General features: G+C 44.0%; 1 protein-coding gene across 2 annotated transcripts in view; it reads right to left on the reverse strand.

Moving 5' to 3' along the window:
* Window positions 1-19,804, reverse strand: part of PIK3AP1 (phosphoinositide-3-kinase adaptor protein 1) — a 113,175-nt gene that overhangs the window by 71,027 nt on the left and 22,344 nt on the right. The window contains exon 1 of one of the 2 annotated variants that reach the window (XM_046026199.1): window positions 13,382-13,473. The exons of the other annotated variant lie outside the window; for it this stretch is intronic. Coding sequence (XP_045882155.1) covers window positions 13,382-13,403 — 22 coding nt within the window. The 5' untranslated portion in view covers window positions 13,404-13,473. Of the gene's footprint in view, window positions 1-13,381; window positions 13,474-19,804 lie in introns of those variants that run through there. 2 annotated transcript variants of the gene reach the window in all.

Consider the following 19,804-nt stretch of genomic DNA (forward strand, 5'->3'; position numbering starts at 1 on the left):
ATTATATCCTATTTTCCAGCAATATAAATGCAGCTGTTGGTGGGGTTCTGGAAGAGTACAGTCAGCAAAACCACAGGGGCCTAGATTCAAGTCCCACTGCTACCACTGACTGGGTAATCATGACTTTCCCAAGCTTCAATTTCCTCTCCTTTAAAATGAGATTATTTATACCTGCCCGGCCTGCTGCACAGGCTCATTGGGATTAAGTGACACACGCAGAAGCCTTTGGAAAACTGAAAAGTGCCCGACAGAGTTAAGTATTTGTTATTCTTGTTGTTACTCATTTACCGAATGAGAGTTCTACAAGACGAGTGACCCTGTAGAAATGGGCAGGAGCGTACCGCTGCATCTGTCCAAAGCCAGACCCAGGAAGTGAGGGTCAGAGGGCCCAGGGATGCTCCTGGTAGCCAAGGAGACAGGAAACAACAGAGATAGGGCTGCTCCCAGGCACCGGCAGCAAGCCTTGAATCTCCACAACAAGAGAGGTGTCCTGAGCACACCAGATCATCCAGTGAGATGGTTCTCACCCTGGTGGCAGTCGAGGGGATTTTCTGTTGCAATGGAAGCCTGCGTCCCCAGGCAAGGTCACACACGGTTAGAACAAGCAGCAGGGTCAGGAGCCATGGAGCAGAGCAGTAAGTCGGAGAGCTTTCTGCCTGTGTCCAGACCCGAGCTCTGCCACTTCCCTCTGTCTGCCTCAGCTGTCCCTTGTGTGAACGGAAATCATCATACCACCAATCTCCCACAATAGTGGTAAGTACATCATGAGTTGATTCATATACAACGCCCGAAGAACACGTGACAGAGAGCAAGCACTGGAAAGTCCTTAGCAATTAGTATTGTTGATGTGTTGACCAAATCGCTCTCCCACTGTGATTCCTCCGAGGGCAGATTCCCTGACATTCGTCTTTTGATCCCCAGAGCCTAGAAAATAGTGAAAATTGATAAATGCTTCTTCCGTGAATGGGCGAATCGATGAATAAGACTGATCACCTAAGTAACTACCAGGGAGAAACTACAACAGGGAGGACCAACACTGGGCTTTGTACCATGGGGCTTTGAGGGCAGGATTTGGAGAGAAGCAGGAAATTGTTTGACCCTCCAGTTCACGCACGCAGGCTGAGCCAAGCTGCCCTGGGAATTCGACATGGTACACACACTGTGTTGGTCCAGGTCTTCTGAAAAGCAAACACTGAGGTGGAATTAAACATGCAAGGATTACATCAGGGAAAGTACCTGGGGCAGAAAAATGGGGAGGCAAGCCAGAGAAATGATCACATGGTCTGAGGCCAGATAAAGAAGAGGGGGAAGGAAGGATGACTGCAAGCGTCCCTAGACCACCTAGCCGTCGAAGGAAGTTCCACAAGCCTCTCAGGGAGTTCTCAAGCTGCAGGTGGCCCCTGGAGGCGTCCCACGTCTCCCGGGAGCCAGCCTGCTATAGTAGCCCTACCAAGCTCAGCCACTAGCTGGGAGCAGGAGTGATGCCAGAACCTTGGGCAAATGCTGGTTTGGGTTCAGAGTGTAGCCCTGGGGCGCGTGGTCAATTCCACTCAGCTGGAGGTCTGCCGGGCCCATTTTCAGGGCAGCCACCCATAGGGTAGTCCTTAAGAGCGCTGGACTCTGGATCCAGAAACTCTAGGTTGAATCTCAGCTCTTACCAGCTGGTTACCTTAGGCAAATTGTGCAACCTCTCAAAGCCTCATTTTCCTTATTTGCCCCATGGAAATTACAATTCCAGCCTCTCAGGATTGTTACTGTTGTACACTGTGCCTGACGCATAGTGAGTGCTTCCTAAGAGGCAGCTGTCATTTCTCTACATTTACTAGTAATCATGAAGCCCTTCTGTTAGCAATCAGGATATGAAAATAGCCCTTGCATTTACTTGCATAGTACTTGCATTTGAGTCTTGTGAGCCTACTACAGGGCTAAGGGACAGAAACCTAGAGCCATGGTTAGGCAATATCACGATTTAAACAACCAAAACAGTCTGTCTACAAATGAAAGGTCCCAGGGACTTCCCTATCTGGCTGTTTCCTGGAGGGGAGGCCAAGGGGAGGTGGTGGTGGGCCAGAATCCACCCTGAGCCACATCCACCTCCTCTTTTGTTCCATCTGCCATGGCTTGTCTACAGTGTTGTCAGCCTGTCCCCTGCTACCTGTCTGCCTCTTAAAGACAGCGTGCTCAACACACTCCCACCCTGCCAAGAACAGGATCATCCTTGAGCTCGGAGAGACAGGACTCTGCAGCACTACGTCCATTCTGAGCACCTGCTGGGGGACTCTTTGCTTGCCTTTGTCTCTGGGACAAATTAATTGTTCACTTAAAGCCTTGGCCAGCTTTCTGCTAGAGGTCATTGCCTGGTTACTGCTGGCTTCTGGCCCCTACACCTGCCCACTTCTTGGGCTGGCTATGACCTGGCGCACTTACACTGCAATAGCCCAGTTCAGCTACCCTGGGCCTCTCCCAGCCTTGCTGCTTTGCTGCTCTCAGGCCTTGGTGCCCCCAGACAAGCAGGAAAACACTCTTATGACTCCCACCACCGCCTCAGAGGACTTTTTGCCAACCTGCCATTTCCCAGAAGGAGATCAAAAACACACACTGGGATTTTTTTTTTCCTTCGGGGGTAAGGGTTGTCTATTGAGAAATGACCTTCAGTTTTTCTAACTGAAAAGAGTCAAAATTAAACTAAAAAATATTGATTTTGTTTAATAATTAACAGCTTGACAGACTGATCAAACTGTATCTAAGTTTCCATTTTACCGGGACTTTTTCAGGAAATGTTAACTTTCTGTGTTGGGGCTGGAATCCCACACAAGCCGCCTTGTTGCAGGCAGAGGTTGGAATGCCAAGGGCACCAAATAAAGGAACTGGATGAACCTTCCCAATCAAGCCAACTGAGGCAAGGGAGGGTCACTCCGGGAAGTGAAAGGAAAGAAAGCTTCCCAGCAGTAAATAGGCCAGCCTCGTGCTTACATGGCCTCCAACGGGAGCACCGAGCCCAGCTCTGAATGCGGCTTCTTTCTCTCCTCCGGTTCCCTAGCTGGAGCTGGGGAAGCACGAGGGCCAACTTGACACCAGACATAGCCGATGTCCAGGACAGAGAATTCCCGCCACCAGGGAGAAATGTAGAAATGTTGGGCCATCTTCTGCCCCCATTACACGTAAACATATTTATAGGCTTAGTAATTATCTTCTCCACAACATCTCTGCCTCTTGCATTGCATTGATTGCCTTTGCATTGATCCCTCTCACCAACTGAAAAATCAATCCGATCTGGTTTCCTCGCAAATCGAAATGCTTGAAAACTGATATGCTGAAGCAAAACCTGGGCATTCTCACACTTCGACCCTCAGGTCAACAACCCATTAACCACCTGTCCCTGGTGAGTCACATTCCTACTCCCAGTTGTCCGCCTTTGTGTTAAGACAGCGTGGACGACACAATGTGATTTCAGGGGCCCTGTCCAGCCCTGACACTCTGGGTGACATCCCACCTGCCACGTGATCCTCTGACCTTCTGGAAACATCCTTCCCCAACAAGCCCAGTCTGGCTAAGTATGTACAAGATACATAGCAGGAGGGCACACCTCCTGCTTCAGAATCACAAGCATGAGAGCAAAATACAGTTTTCACTGTAATTTTATATTTAACTGCAGGAACCACTAGAAACCTAATCAACATTGGGATCAGAATTTTAAAAAATCTACCCAAGTGATTCACACTTCTCGGAGGAGAAGGCAGGAGTGTTTGCAAATGTCCTCATTTGCAAATGAGGACATTTGTGAACCAGGGTCATAAATTCAAATGGAGAAATTGTGGAGCTTTTAAAGCACAGTCAACATTCTATTACAACATTATATTTTAAAATAACAAAACTGTTATTTTTATAATACAAACGATGAAAGGTGGACGTCAAAAAGGATTCCGACGAATAGAAAAATATTTCCCCATAATCCTTCAGCCCTGTGTCCACCACTCCTGCCGTGCCCCTCAGCCCCTGTGCCCCTCCTTCCAGAAGCTCGCAGGGCACCAGACCCTGCTCTTTTTCACTTTTCCTCTCCACACACTGTAGGCCCTCTGTATGTTGTGTTTTGCAAATCCAATAGTCACAATATGGCTTATTTCCCCTTTGGTCAGGGTTCAACAATCTTCCAAACGTGGGGGTGGCAGACACAGGCCCCATTAGGGGCAGAGAAGAATGTTCGCTCATCTGAACTGGGCAAGGAGCACCTGGAAGGTTCTCATGCACAAAAACCTCCCCCACCTCCACATGCTACTAATAAAAACTTCATCTGAGTTATCACACTGGGGATAATGCAAATGTTCTGAGGAAAGGTTCAGCTTCAAGGTCACTCACACCTTAGTGAGAATTATTTTTGAATCTTAGATCATGACGTCTGAAACACACTAAGGAATCATTTAGAGCAAAATTCTACTCAGTAAAAGATTTTTTAAAAATCACAGTGAACCTGTACTTGAATACTTACAATGGCAAAGTCTGCATTCTTGTCTACTTCACTAATGGGAATTTCAAATTATCTGGGAAAGCTCACCCTTGTCTTCAGCCTGACCCCTGCATAGTCTTAATATTAAGATGGTTGGCTGCAAGTAAAGGAAATCCCAACTCAAGAGTCTTCAGCAGATAAGGACCTTGATCTCTAAGAGTAGGAAGTCTGGCAGTCAGGGAAGATTTGAGGACTGGCTGTCACAAGAGGTCATTGACATCATTAAGGCCCCAGGTTCTTCCCGTTTCTCTACCCTATCATCCTGCCACATAAGCCTCATTCTCAAGTTGGAAGCACAACAGGTGCGGTGTCCACAAGTTCACTCCAGCCACAAAACCCAGAGGAAAAAGAAAGATTCCCCCAAGCATGGAATATAAACTCGTCCCTTCCCTCTGACCGTTCCAACCGCTATCACCTGTCACCGGGGGAATGCCATCCACTCACCCGCTCCACTAATCATCCAGAGCGGAAGAATGTTGGAAATTCCCCCATAACATCCATCCCTCCTGCCTTCCAGCAACTTCCACCTCGAACAAAGTTCTCCGTCACCTGGCAACTCAGAACACAGCTACCTCACTTGGTCTTTACTCTGTGAATGCACACATCTGGGTCCCAATCTCCTCTTCTTATGAGGACAGCAGTCATCTTGGATTAGAGCTCATCCCACTGCCCTTACTTTAACATTAAATACTTCCTAAAAAGACCCTATCTCCAATACAATCATATTCTGAGCTACTAGGAGGCAGGATTTCAACAAATGAATTTGTAGGGGGGAGAAATAACTGAACCCCTAATAAATTTGATGTCTGTATACGCCTCAAGATTAGAGAAAAACTGGACAGGCAATCTAAAACCAGAGGCTCTGAAAATCTACTAGCCACTCCTCCAATGATGATCATTAAAGAAGAACCATTAATTCGGTTACCATCTCATTTCGGACAGAGGATTCTGACAAGGTTTGAGAGAATGCTGAAGAGAAAGATTGTTCTGGAAACCGGAGCATTTCTAGTTGAGCAAAAAGAGGATCTCTACAAGGGTGTTTCCCCAGTCAGAATGGGTGACTTTGGATATGAAGGGGGCTGCTGAGCCGAGTCACAGTGGAGCAGGAAAAAGGAAAATGAGCCAGAAGGTTCTCAAAAGGCAAATTCAGTTATTTCCCAATTTTACTTAGAATCTGCACAGCAGCAACCGCAATCAGTACACTGAAAATTATCCTGAATGCCTATAGCCCAGCTCAACTACACCTGTCTTCATTATTTGGGTCTGCAAATAGCCAGGTGGGCAGTGATAACTCGGCATTTTGCCCAGAGACCTGAAGATCCTATTGCTACAGATGGGATGAATGGAAAGCAACTGGTATGCTTTCTCAAGCTTATCCTCTTTAAAAAATATACACACAGGGGCTCCTGAGTGGCTCAGTGGGTTAAAGCCTCTGCCTTTGGCTCGGGTCATGATCCCAGGGTCCTGGGATCGAACCCCACATCGGGCTCTCTGCTCAGCGGGGAGCCTGCTTCCCTCTCTCTCTCTCTCTGCCTGCCTCTCTGCCTGCTTGTGATCTCTCTGTCTGTCAAATAAATAAATAAAATATTTTTTTAAAAATATACACGCAATTATAGATCATAAATAAATAAATGGAGGGGGGTACTCTTAGAGCAACTACACATAAATACTAAAGAGTTAAGTAGGTAGGCTCAAGAGTAAGACTCAAAGAAACAAATGCTAGTTTGTAATCAGGTTGGTTACTCACAGATCCATGACTGTTCCTTCTTAGATTAAATCGCTTAACTGAAGAGGCAAAAAAAGCCTGCTTTCCAGGCAGATTTACAATTCTAATGCCTGAAAGCTTTAGGGTAACATGATGTGATTAACCTTTCCGCTATTTTTTCCCCCTTCTTGCTGCTATGTACACGTACTCAAACACTGAAAATTGAGGCTAGAAGGTCTACAAAGGTCACTCAGCCCAGCTCTTGTATCTGGTGTTGGAATCACCTTTCCCACAACCAAATACCTACTTAAAACCAATGAAACAGGCACATCGGAGCTTAACATTGCAAGAGCTGCCTTCTCTCCCAGGAAGATCTCCTCTAAGAAGAAACTGTCAAGGGACAAGGGAAGCACCGTTTTTTGTTCCATGTTCCAGTGTTGTCTTGCTTTAGTCACTATTATGAGATTAGTGTGTGACAAAATAATACCTGGGTGAGGAAAGAGCTGTGTAATCCCATCCTTCCCTCCCCCTCCCCTCATTAATGGATGCTTTTTAGCCACTTCACCAACTGACACCAAGCCTCACCTCAGGTCTCCAATCAAAACCTTAGCACGATTTTACATAAACTGAAATTTACATTCAATCATCACCATAGCAACCATCACACAGCATTAGATACAACTTTTCCTCTCTAATATAATCTTTTTTTTCCAAGAGCTGCTTTTCTCTTCAGTTGCAAATCCAAGCTATTCAGAAAATAAACATTAAAAATCTATCTTGAAAAAGTATGTTTAAACAGACTGCAACAAGGTTCTAAGAACAGGCATTTGAAATGGTTTCTAGACACTAAGCACAATATGCTTTCTACCTCAACTGATGGTTGTACATTGAAGTCTCAGGGATGCAGCCCTAAGCTGAGAATTCTTAAAATCAAAACAAGCCTTCACTCATGTGACAATCATTCCTTGAAAGATGTCCGAAGATAAGAACCATGAGCTTTGGCAGAAAATTCTGCTTATTTCCAAAGAGACATGTGTATCATGTTTAAATAAAATGTTGTTTGGCTTGACTATTCAATGTGCAATTGGCAAATCTGAGATTTTTAGGATTCACATGTTGACTAGAGGAGATACTCAGTTGGGAACATGATTCAAGGCCACGTGGGAGAATACAAAGGTACTGGAGAGTAAGCTAGAGATAATAAGATACGTCCCCACCCAAGAGGCCTATTTTTTTTCTTATATGACAAGAAGCCCTGAATATTTGTAGATGTCAGAAATATATTTCAGATTTAGAAAAAGGTAAGAAAAGAGATCTTTCTAAAATTTTACTAAGACCAAAAAAAAGTCTACTTATGACACTAGCTCCACTAACAAATTAGTGATTATCCATCCCACCAGTGCTATCCATCTTACTCTCTTACTACTTAGAGTCCCAGACGGTGGGCAACTCAGATGGACTGGCAGTCGAGACAGTAAAATTAAGTCCTTTTCCATAAGCCAAATAATTTGATCTTATTCATTTAAAGCCAAACCATAAGTATAATACTCCAATCATTCATTGACTCATTCATCAAATATTTATAGAGCCTTAGATGCCAACATATGCTGAGAACTCTGTCTCATAAAGATGAGTAAGACTTTGTCCAGGACCTCAAGATCTTCAGTTTTCTAACTCCATTGTATGGCAGTCGCTTTAAGCCAACATGTCATGGAAATCTTAACACATTTTCTCAAAATGAGCATTCAAGTTTGTATCTATATATAGGAGGTGATGCCCATCCCATGACTGTGCCACTCATTTTAATGACCCCAGCCTGGATACCAGGAACTAGGCTGATGGTTAATCATTGATTTTTTTTTTTTTTTTTTTTACTAAGACCTAGTAGAACTCACCAGAGGACATTCATTTTAAGATTTCTGAAAATTCTGTTTCTTTTCTTGAATCTAAAAATGATGCAACTTTGATACTTAGGAGATCTGGCTGAATTCTACCCCAAATGATAAAGAAGCCTCCCCCAAATGAACAGTCAGATGTGAAAGGCAAGGAAAGGCAGGTCTTCCTTTCTCATGTAATACCAATGGCATAGCTAGTTAGGCAACCTGAGCAAGAGAGAGATAGGCATTTAACTTTCTTTCTTTCTTTCTCTTGTTTAAGATTTTGTTTATTTATTTGACAGAGAGAGAGATCACAAGCAGACAGAGAAGCAGGCAGAGGGAGAGGGGCAAGTAGGCTCCCCACTGAACAGAGAGCCCGACGCAGGGCTCGATCCCAGGACCCTGAGATCATGACCTGAGCCGAAGGCAGAGGCTTAACCCACTGAGGCATCCAGGCACCCCAGGAGTTAACATTCAAATAGATGCTAAAATATTTTATATGCCTAGAAGTGAAAAATATTACATATTAAGATAAGGTGTTTAGGAAAAGAGCTAGAACAGAAATGGGATGCTGGTTTCATCTCAAATTTCAACTCCAGGGGAATGGGGGTGGATGCCTAGAACCCTGAGTAAGGTCAATGCTGAGTCTGATCCCAGCTCAGTGAGAAAAATTGCCTTGATCCATTAAGAAAGCCTGATCTGGGATCAGGCACTCTGCATGGTATATACAAAGACCATGGGAGGGGGAGCTTAGGCTGTGCTGAGGGAGGAGTGAGGAGATACATGCTACTGAGTTACCTGGAAAACTATAAAGAAATAATAATAACTTAAAAATCCCAATGCATTCAAAGACCAATGAACCTGTGTCCACAATCTTTTGAGAAACTTTGAGGCACAACTGGCATAATTTAAGACAGAATGGGTACCTTCCAGATGCCTGGCCAAGAGCCAACCAAATACACGCTGTATTAGAAAAGAATTATTTTTCTAATACACACTGTATTAGAAAAAAGGAAAACCTAAATATGATTACAGAAATCAAAGATCAGAGCATTTGAGGTGACACCCTCTGATAGACCCACCATGTTGCCAAGTAACAAGACAAGCTGCGAATAAGGTAAAAATCCTTTGGTGAGAGCTGAGGAACCCAGCCGATACATGCATTGCAACTGACACCAGGGTTCTTGGCTTTTCATTTGTTTTTGCTTTTTTGAAAGATCAGTAGGAAGATCACAACCTACTCAACACAACCTCCTGGTAATGACGTAGATGTGTGGCTTCTGTGGTCAGAGGAAGCAAAGAATGTCATTTTGAGTATCTTAAGCTGCAGACTTACTGCTTTTGAAAAGTATAAATAAATATATCCACAAAAGCCACAAATTCAGCTTCTGAGCTATTTACGTCTTGATTTTTTTCAGAGTTTCTTAGATGACCAACATTGAATCTAAAATGATCCCCGTGTGGTTATTGAGTGGTCATTCAATGGTCATCAAACTTGAGATGCACAAACCTATCACTGGTGTGAATTAAGCAACGAAAGGATACTCCCAGTCTCCCCCACTCTGTTCAGGTCCCTGCACCAAGGAGAAGCAGAAGCTGCCAGGTTGTGGTTCAGCAAGAAAGGAGACAACCGCCGTCACCTGCACACATTCCCTGAGGCCTCTTCCCAAGTTAGACTGACGGCAAATGAGAGGCCACTCTGATGGGCCCCTTGCCATGGAAATAACTTCATCTCCTCCTGCCCTAATCACAGATGAAATTTTCACACCTGACATGCGTTCTAGGGATGAAAAGTTTTTCAAGCATTCACCATGCACCAGGCTCTGAGCGAGATACAGGAGACAGCCCACCTGGCCACATTTTGTTTTGCAGCTTGCTTTCTAGCTTAGCTTGTGAATACAACCATCATCTACTTGGTCTGCTTGTTCCCATCCACAAGGCCTCACAGTCTTTGGATCATGTTCATCTAAGCATAATAATAACTCCAGGGCAAAGGAAAAAGGTCAGCAATAAGAGAATACCTAATATGCTCACCAGGCAAAAGGACAGAAAAGAGATAAAACTAAGCTCTTAAAAATTGGCTCTCGAAATTTCGATGTCTGAAGTAGGCCATCGTAGAATCACTCAAGACATGTCAACAAAGAGTTAATAAACATGTGAAATTCATTTCCTCTAGGAAAGAAGGTTAACAAAAAGCTGTTTAATATATTGGGGTGTACAAAGTTTTTTTCCAAAGGACAAAAAGCATCTGCCATGAACAGCAACAAAAATTGAAGGAATACGCCAACGGAACTGCCAATCAGCAGGGGCAAGATAGTAGAGAGTTTTTAACTGTCATATTAAGGAGTCAGGACTTTATCTTATCATCAAAGGCTCCCCCATTTGGAAACTATTGGGACTTCATCAAGATCAAAAGCTTTTGCACAGCAAAGGAAACAGTTAACAAAACCAAAAGACAACTGACAGAATGGGAGAAGATATTTGCAAACAATTTATAAGATAAAGGGATCCAAAATCTATAAAGAACTTATCAAACTCAACAGCCAAAGAACAAATAATCCAATCAAGAAATGGGCAGAGGACATGAACAGACATTTCTGCAAAGAAGACATCCAGATGGCCAACAGACACATGAAAAAGGGCTCCACATCACTCAGCATCAGGGAAATACAAATCAAAACCACAATGAGATACCACCTCACACCAGTCAGAATGGCTAAAATTAAAAAGTCAGGAAATGACAGATGTTGGGGAGGGTGCGGAGAAAGGGGAACCCTCCTACACTGTTGGTGGGAATGCAAGCTGGTGCTGCCACTCTGGAAAACAGCATGGAGGTTCCCCAAAATGTTGAAAATAGAGCTACCCTATGACCCAGCAATTGCACTACTGGGTATTTACCCTAAAGATATAAATGTAGTGATCTGAAGGGGCATGTGCACCCGAATGTTTATAGCAGCAATGTCCACAATAGCTAAACTATGGAAAGAACCTAGATGTCCATCAACAGATGAATGGACAAAGAAGATGTGGTGTATATACACAATGGAATACTATGCAGCCATCAAAAGAAATGAAATCTTGCCATTTGCAACAACGTGGATGGAACTAGAGGGTATTATGCTTAGTGAAGTAAGTTAATCGGAGAAAGACAACTATCATATGATCTCCCTGATATGAGGAAGTCGAGAAGCAACGTGGGGGGCTTGGGGGGTAGGAAAAGAATAAATGAAACAAGATGGGATCAGGAGGGAGACACACCGTAAGAGACTCTTAATCTCACAAAACAAACTGAGGGTTGCCAGGGGGAGGGGAGGAGGGAGAGGGTGGTGGGGTTATGGACATTGGGGAGGGTATGTGATATGGTGAGTGCTGTGAAGTGTGTAAACCTGGCGATTCACAGACCTGTACCCCTGGGGCTAATAATACATTATATGTTAATTAAAAAAAAAAAAAAGTTCCCCCATTTGGGTTTTTAGGAAAACCATTCTGGCATTTTGGTGGAGAGGTATGAGATGGAAACAAGAAGCCCAATTAATCTATGAACTAAGATAAAAGACTATCTGCAAAATAAAATGTACACAATAATCTACTTTATAAAAAATATTACCATGTGTATATATGTTGTAAATGCATGGGAAAGTATCAATTGATTGAAAAATCAAGCTGGAGAAAAGTACATATACAATGGTTCTATCTATAATGAAAAAAGGCCCATGTGGGTTTGATAAGTTTATAAAAATGTTCTAAAAAGATACACACCAAGCTGCTTATGGCAGTTACCTCTACAGAAGCAAAAGAAGATTTGGGGAAGTAGACAGAAATTTTTGCTTTTTCCTCTGTAGACTTCTGATTATTAGAAACACGCTTTATAACAAACATGTATGATCTTTATCATTTTTAAGAGATTTCTAAAACTTAAAAAATAAATTGGGTAATGGGCATTAAGGGGGGCACACAATGGACTGAGCACCAGGTATTATACACAACTAATAAATTACTGAACACTACATCTGAAATGAAATATGTACTACAGGTTGGCGAGTGGAATTTAAATAACTAAAAAATATATATTAAAAAAAATTAAAAATAGGGGCACCTGGGTGGCTCAGTGGGTTAAGCCTCTGCCTTCGGCTCGGGTCATGATCTCAGGGTCCTGGGATTGAGCCCCACATCAGGCTCCCTGCTCGGCAGGGAGCCTGCTTCCCCTCTCACTCTCTGCCTGCTTGTGATCTCTCTCTCTCTGTCAAATAAATAAATAAAATCTTTTTTAAAAATAATAAAATAAAATATGACCATAAAATAAAAGATACAGTTTCTGTGACAACAAATGATCAGGACTTAAAAGCAAAGCAGTGGCCATGAGAATAGAAAATGGGGGAACAAACAGACGCTGACCCAGAGGCAACGTGAGCCCGGCTGAGGCAGGCTGGGGGACGGGGGCAGATGGAGCCATGTGTTTCCAGTCATCCTCTCAGAAACATTTCCTGAGAGTCCCCAGAGGTGCACATTTCCACCCATTTTACAGGTAACGAAGCGGAGCCTCTGAGAGCTCAGAGAGACTAGAACTCCCATCCACCTGGCGCTGATACTGATTGCCCTCTTAACCACCTTTCCTGCACACAAGTCTACCTCCGATGCAGCAGGAAAGCACTAGGAAGCTAGCTCGGATAACAGAGGCTGGGTCGTGAGGAGACTGGCAAGGCTGAATTGTGGGCCCAGTCCTGTTGAACAGTAAGTCCCTGGGGCACCTGCCTGGCTCAGTCGGGAGAGCATCTAACTCTTGATCTCAGAGTTGGGAGTTCAAGCCCCATACTGGGCATGGAGCCTACTTAAAAAAAAAGTGTGGTGGGGGGGAATAAATGGTAAATCCCAGATGCCCAAAGTGACCTTTAACAGATGAATGCCCACTGGCCGGCTTGGCTCAGGAGAGTTCTTGACAATAGGACTTATGTTTTCCTCAGATTCTGTAATGCCTTTCCAGCATCTGCTGGAGCACAAGCCCTCCACAAATTCACCGTGCACTCAATAACTCTGTATTGATGGGAGGGCAGCAGGATAACCTGAAGCAAATGGTGAAACTCCATCTGAGTCCTTATTTAGATCATGAGTGCTCTGAAAGGATTTTTTCCCTCAACAATTCAGCATGTAGGCAGTCAATGCATATTTGTGACAACTAATAATTGTGACCCCACTGAGAGTAATTAATCGTCGTAACGCTCCTTCAGCTAAAAACAGACCGTAAGATCTGTGCTCCAACACTTCAACCAAACAGCCAACCAAGCAAAGAGTACTTACTGAGATCCCTGTGTGCCCACATGGTGCTAGGCACAATGGAGAATCATATGGAATGACAGTCATGGGCTCTACTCCTAAGGAATTTCCTGGTGGCGGAAGCAAGCTGAAATTCAAGAAGCGATTAGATAAATGAGCATGACTTCTGGATGTCCTGGCAAATGAGTTCCACAGGAATCCAGAGAAAGGGGAAAACAAGGATACTAGAATCTAAGGAAAACCAACTTGGGCCATGGGGTAAAGAAGAGAGGGAAAAAAAAACAGGGCTTCCCCCGCCCTGCACCCACTTCTAGGAACAAAATGGCACTCTACAGTATCCATAAGAGCACCCACGGCTTTCAAGTTATTCACTCCCCAGCACGACGTGGCTGCTGGCCAGGACTGTTTCAGACCCTGACCACGTCTCTGTACATCTGTGTGCCAGGGAGCTATTGCAAATTTAGGAACAACCCCACCCCACCCCAACACCCCTTAGGGTTTCCACTGTTTGTTCAATAGGCAACAAGGCACATCTGGGTCTTTGCTCATTCCAGCCAGCCGCCATCCCCACCCACAGCAGAGATGAGGCCTTTTATAAACATACCAACTGAGATCTCTAGGGGGCGTAACTACTCATAGTAAGGCGGGTTGGTGATAAGAGTCAGAGAAGGAAGACAAGATGTCAGAGGAAACTAGCGATTGACTCCATCTCAGTTCAACAGTCATATGAGCCTATGGAAGGAAATGTACGGGTATTTCATCCACAAATCAGGTTGTAATAGGGGCCCCATTTCTCCTTTCAGTACAATCTATTTACATTTGTCTCTACATAAAACCGACTCTGGGGAAAAGCCTGCCTCAGCAACTAGGGTAGGCCCTCAATGAAGGAAGAAGCGAACAAAAAGGAGAAAAAAATCTGTAATAAATACAGAAAGCAAACTGATGGTGGCCAGAGGGAAGGGGTTGGGGGGATGGAGAAAATGGGTGAAGGGGAATGCCTTCCAGTTATGGGAGGAAGAAGTCACGGGGAGGAAGGGTGCAGGATCGGGAATAGTGTCAATGGTATCGTAATAACGTTGTATGGTGACAGATGACAGCTACACTTGTGGCGAGCACGGATGACACACAGACTTGTCCAGTTACTAGGCCCTACACCTGAAACTAATGCTACATGGTGTGTCAACTGCGCTTTGATTAAAAACAAACAAACACCTAGGGTCAGTCCTTTAGTGAGGCTGAACCATCTCTCCAAATGTCATCTTGGTCATATTGCTGCCCCAAGAGCAAAAAGCCGAGACAAAAGGCGCAAGGCTCTTTATATTGACATTGAAATCCCTTAGCCCGTTGATTCAAGTTGATCTTTATAATCCTTTTCCTCCACTGTCTTAGCCCAAATTCAAACACATCCTATGCTTTCATACCCCTCTGCCTTGTGCATAGAGTTCCCTCATCCTAGGACTAAGTCCCTCCTGTTCTCACGAATTCCTCCTCAGATCCAACCATCTTTTCAGCACCATCTCTTCCATAAAGTTTTCAACTAATCACCTGCTGAAAGTGCTTCCTTACTTTCCAGTGTCCACATCTTTCATTCCTGTGTCCTGAACTCACACACTAATAATGCCTCTGGATCTGCCTGCTTTCCACACTCCAGAATGTCCCTTCTTCTCTATTCCCACTGCCTCTGTTCAGCTCAGGCCCACATCCCCTCTCCCCTGGAAGCTGCCCTCCTTTCCTGCCCAGTCTCTAGCTTCCAGCCCTGCCCAGAGAGCTGCCAGACCGAACTTACTAGAAGAGGAATTCCAATCATGTCAGACCCCAACATTCAGCCCATCAACGTCTCCCCATGGTCTTCAAAGCAAAGTTTCAGCTGTTTAGATAAATATGAGCATTTTCAGCATCTGATCTCCCATCCAGCCTTTCCCCGGAAAGCTCTAGACCAGTGGTTGTCAAACTTTAGTACCCACCAGAATCATTAGCGTTCATACATATTCCCAGTCCATTCCACCCAGATATTCTGGTTCATTGGGTCACAGGAGGGCCGAGTTACATGAATATAAACAAATAATGTGGGGTTCAAATATATGGGGAACACGAGTATTTATAAAAACATGAGGTTCAAAATATTTGGTTCTGCATCAAAACCAAAAACATACGGTTCTGACACAGGTATTCAGAGAACCACACTTGGAGAACATCTGAAGGAGATACGGTGCACGTGGGGCTGGAAACAAATCATTTTTGAGAAGCCACCGACCTGGAGAAGGCTAGAAGTTGGGGAGCAAACCTGAAGTCCCATGTGCCGCTGGGAAAATAGCAGTGTCTCTGTGTCTCATGTGCAGAAAGAGATGATAAAATTCTCTCTTATGAGTGAAGGTTAGAGGAGATGATCCCTGGAAAATGGTCAGCACAGCACTTAGCACAACTGGCAGGTGCTGGAGGAAAACAGTAAAAAGCAGCATAGTCCAGGGCCCGGTGTGTCACTGACAGTGCCTCTGGTCTGGAATGGACTTCAGGGATTCCTTCTTCAGCATCTTTGGCAGATTTTATCCAACTGTAGCCTGAAGGCTTCCAGGGACAGGGCCTCTGGGCCCTACGTCCTGGGGCAGCCCACTCCATCCTTACACCCTCCCAGGCGTTAATCTTCTTCCTTCAATCTAGCAGAATTCTGCTTGTCAGTCACTGCCGTCCATGAATCCTTACCTGCCTTTGGAACATCACCAAACACCTTCCTCATTTCCATATAACTGTCTTTCAGACGTTTGAAGGTCGCCATCTTGGCTTGGCATTTTCTTCTTTGGGGGAGATGATAAACTACAGTGGCTAGAACTCTGAGTTCAGTGCTAGAGGCCTGGGCTTTCATCCATAACTGGCTGGGTATCCCTGGGCAAGTCATTTGACAGTGCTGAGCCTCAGTCTCACTGTTGCCCCCAGTTCTGTCATTCTGGGACGACACATCCCTGCTTACTCCTACCCCTCAGGCACAGGCATGATCCCAGCTGCCTCAGGGTGCTAGAATCTTTTTTATGCTGCTCCACAAGAACACGACAGTGGTCTGAATGGAAGCTGCCAAGCTTTTAGAAACCCCACAACCCAGACTATCAATAGGGATCGTTCACAATCCTCCAATCCCCTGGCCACAGTTAACTGGCCTAAAATCAGGCACCCGGCTCAAATTCAACGAATTAGACCCTACTGTGGGATTTTTAAATTTTGGACCAGAGAGAATAAGTAGCAGTTCCTCTTCAGAGCTGGGACAGGAAAGAGTAAAGTAGGACAGCTCCTAGGGGGTAGAATTCTCCTTGGAGAGGACTCATCAGAAAATAATGTCCTAGGGACCCCTGGGTGGCTCAGTCGGTTAAGTGTCCAACTCTTGATTTCTGCTCAGGTCCTAATCTCAGGGTCATCAGATCAAGCCCTGCATTGGGCTCCACACTGGGAGTGAATCTGCTTAAGATTCATTCTCTTTCTCCATGTGCCCCTCCCCCCACCCCTGTGCACGCACCCGTGCTCTCACTCACGTGCGCTCTCTCTAAGAGAAAAAAAGAAAGAGAAAATGACACCAATATGCAGAGAGACACAGGAAGGAGAGGTGAAGAGGTAATGCAGAGTTCAAGTCCTTAGTTCTAGGTTATTTCTGAGGACCAACTGCACTCCTGACCTTCCTCTTTGTTAATTTCCCTTTTGTCCAACTTGGGGTTCTCGCCTTACAAACAAGTCCAGAGTAATACCCACACCTTTCTAGGTCTGCCTTAAACAAAGAGAGCTCTGGCTTATATGTTCCCTCTATATACCACCCCCCAACCTAACTCTCCATTCCCCCACCTTCTGCCAATAGCTACTCCAGATGGGTAACACAGAGTCTGTGTATAATACAAGAAGAGCTGTCGCTTTGTCCAGTCTGACCACTACCCAGAAGGGCAGTTCAAGACTGTACTTTAAAGCAGTCGTGACACCTTGCAGATTCACAAAGAGCATATGGCCACCTCAAAACCCCAGCTCTTTTTCCTGGAAACCAAGGAAGCCAGGACTTTCTCTCTCTGCCATGCTACAATGGAATAATCCAGTTTGTTTTCTAGTAGGGGTGGGAATAGGGGGGAGATATGAGGTTTGGGACCTAATTGCAAATAAACACTTAGCCCTGTTAGACATCATGCATTGGCTTGGGGCCAGTGTTCAAACCAACCGAGATTGTTGTGACTCAAGATTCTGTCATCAATAGCAAATGTTCCCAACTAATCTAGCAATGGAATGGGTTACAAATGTGCCAGAATATTCATTCCCTCAGTTATCTGCTTGGTGAACAAAGCTTGTTAGGGGCTTCTGACAGCCTTATCATCTTCCCAGTATTCCTATCTCAAGTCTCCATAGCTATAGTAACATAGGAAATGCAATTTTTCATAACATAAAAGTATTTACTAACAAAATGATCATTTACAAAATTGGTCTCCACTTAAACATCTCTGCTTGCTTAATCATGGTGTATATTCTCATCCATTAAGTCATGTTTTTATTGCTTGTTCTCATTCAGATTTAGGATTTCTCTACTACAAACCATAAATGCAATGTGATTTGCTTGTATCAGGTTATTCGAGATTTTGCAAAAGATGCAGAGATTTATGAGGCTGATGAAAGTAATGTTGGAAAACTGAATCATATGTAAAGCCACTGCCCATGGGTAAGGGTACCAACTAACAGGAAAAGTCCACAGGAATGCTGCCTAATAATCAAAAGTGAATTATAAGAATACATAATGACTGAGAGAAAACTTTGAAAATGGTAAAAGTCAATCATATTTCAATACAACTGTTTTTAAAAAGTCAAATTTGAAGGGGTTCCTGGGTGGCTCAGTGGGTTAAAGCCTCTGCCTTTGGCTCAGGTCATGATCCCAGGGTCCTGGCATTGAGCCCCGCATCGGGCTCTCTGCTTAGCAGGGAGCCTGCTTCCCTTCCTCTCTCTCTGCCTGCCTCTCTGCCTACTTGTGATCTCTGTCTGCCAAATAAATAAACAAAAAATAAATAAAATAAAAAATAAAAAGTCAAATATGAACTAAGGAATGTTATCTTGTGCTAGCATCAAACTGTGAGAAAATTATATTTGACCCCTCTTACATAAAACCCAGCAACAGCTGGTTCAGTCTTTGTGTGGCTTAATAATTAGCATATAGCTGAACTTAAAATCAAAACTGTGTCATATGATTAAATTAACTTACTTTCTTAATGTTTAGTTTTGCTTTTCAAAATAAAGCCCAATTTTTAAATTTTTATTTATTTATTTACTTTCGGGGTTTTTTGGGGTTTTGTTGTTTTTTGTTTTTTGTTTTTTTTAGTATTTACTACAAAATTTTGACCTTTGCTTAAGAATTTCCACTTTGGAAACAGTTAACAAAACCAAAAGACAACTGATAGAATGGGAGAAGATATTTGCAAACGACATATCAGAGAAAGGGCTAGTATCCAAAATTTATAAAGAACTTATCAAACTCAACAGCCAAAGAACAAATAACCCAATCAAGAAATGGGCAGAGGACATGAACAGACATTTCTGCAAAGAAGACATCCAGATGGCCAACAGACACATGAAAAGGGGCTCCACATCACTCAGCATCAGGGAAATACAAATCAAAACCACAATGAGATACCACCTCACACCAGTCAGAATGGCTAAAATTAACAAGTCAGGAAATGACACATGCTGGCGAGGATGTGGAGAAAGGGAAACCCTCCTACACTGTTGGTGGGAATGCAAGCTGGTGCAACCACTCTGGAAAACAGCATGGAGGTTCCTCAAAATGTTGAAAATAGAACTTCCCTATGACCCAGCAATTGCACTACTGGGTATTTACCCTAAAGATATAAATGTAGTGATCCAAAGGGGCACATTCACCTGAATGTTTATAGCAGCAATGTCCACAATAGCCAAACTATGGAAAGAACCTAGATGTCCATCAACAGATGAATGGATAAAGAAGATGTGGTATATAGATACAATGGAATAGTATGCAGCCATCAAAATAAGTGAAATCTTGCAATTTGCAACGATGTGGATGGAACTAGAGGGTATTGTGCTTAGAGAAATAAGTTAATCGGAGAAAGACAACTACCATACGATCTCCCTGAAATGAGAAAGTGGAGATGCAACGTGGGGAGTTTGGGGGGTAGGAAAAGAATAAATGAAACAAGATGGGATCGGGAGGGACACAAACCATAAGAGACTCTTAATCTCACAAAACAAACTGAGGGTTGCTGGGGGAAGGGGGGAAGGGAGAGGGGGGGGGTGGGGCTATGGACATTGGGGAGGGTATGTGATATGGTGAGTGCTGTGAAGTGTGTAAATCTGGTGATTCACAGACCTGTACCCCTGGGACTAATAATACATTATATGTTTATAAAAAAATTTATTAAAAAGGAAAAAGAATATCCACATTGGGGGCACCTGGGTGGCTCAGCG

This window comes from Meles meles, chromosome 13, assembly GCF_922984935.1.
Source record: "Meles meles chromosome 13, mMelMel3.1 paternal haplotype, whole genome shotgun sequence".
In the NCBI taxonomy this organism is placed as follows: domain Eukaryota; kingdom Metazoa; phylum Chordata; class Mammalia; order Carnivora; family Mustelidae; genus Meles; species Meles meles.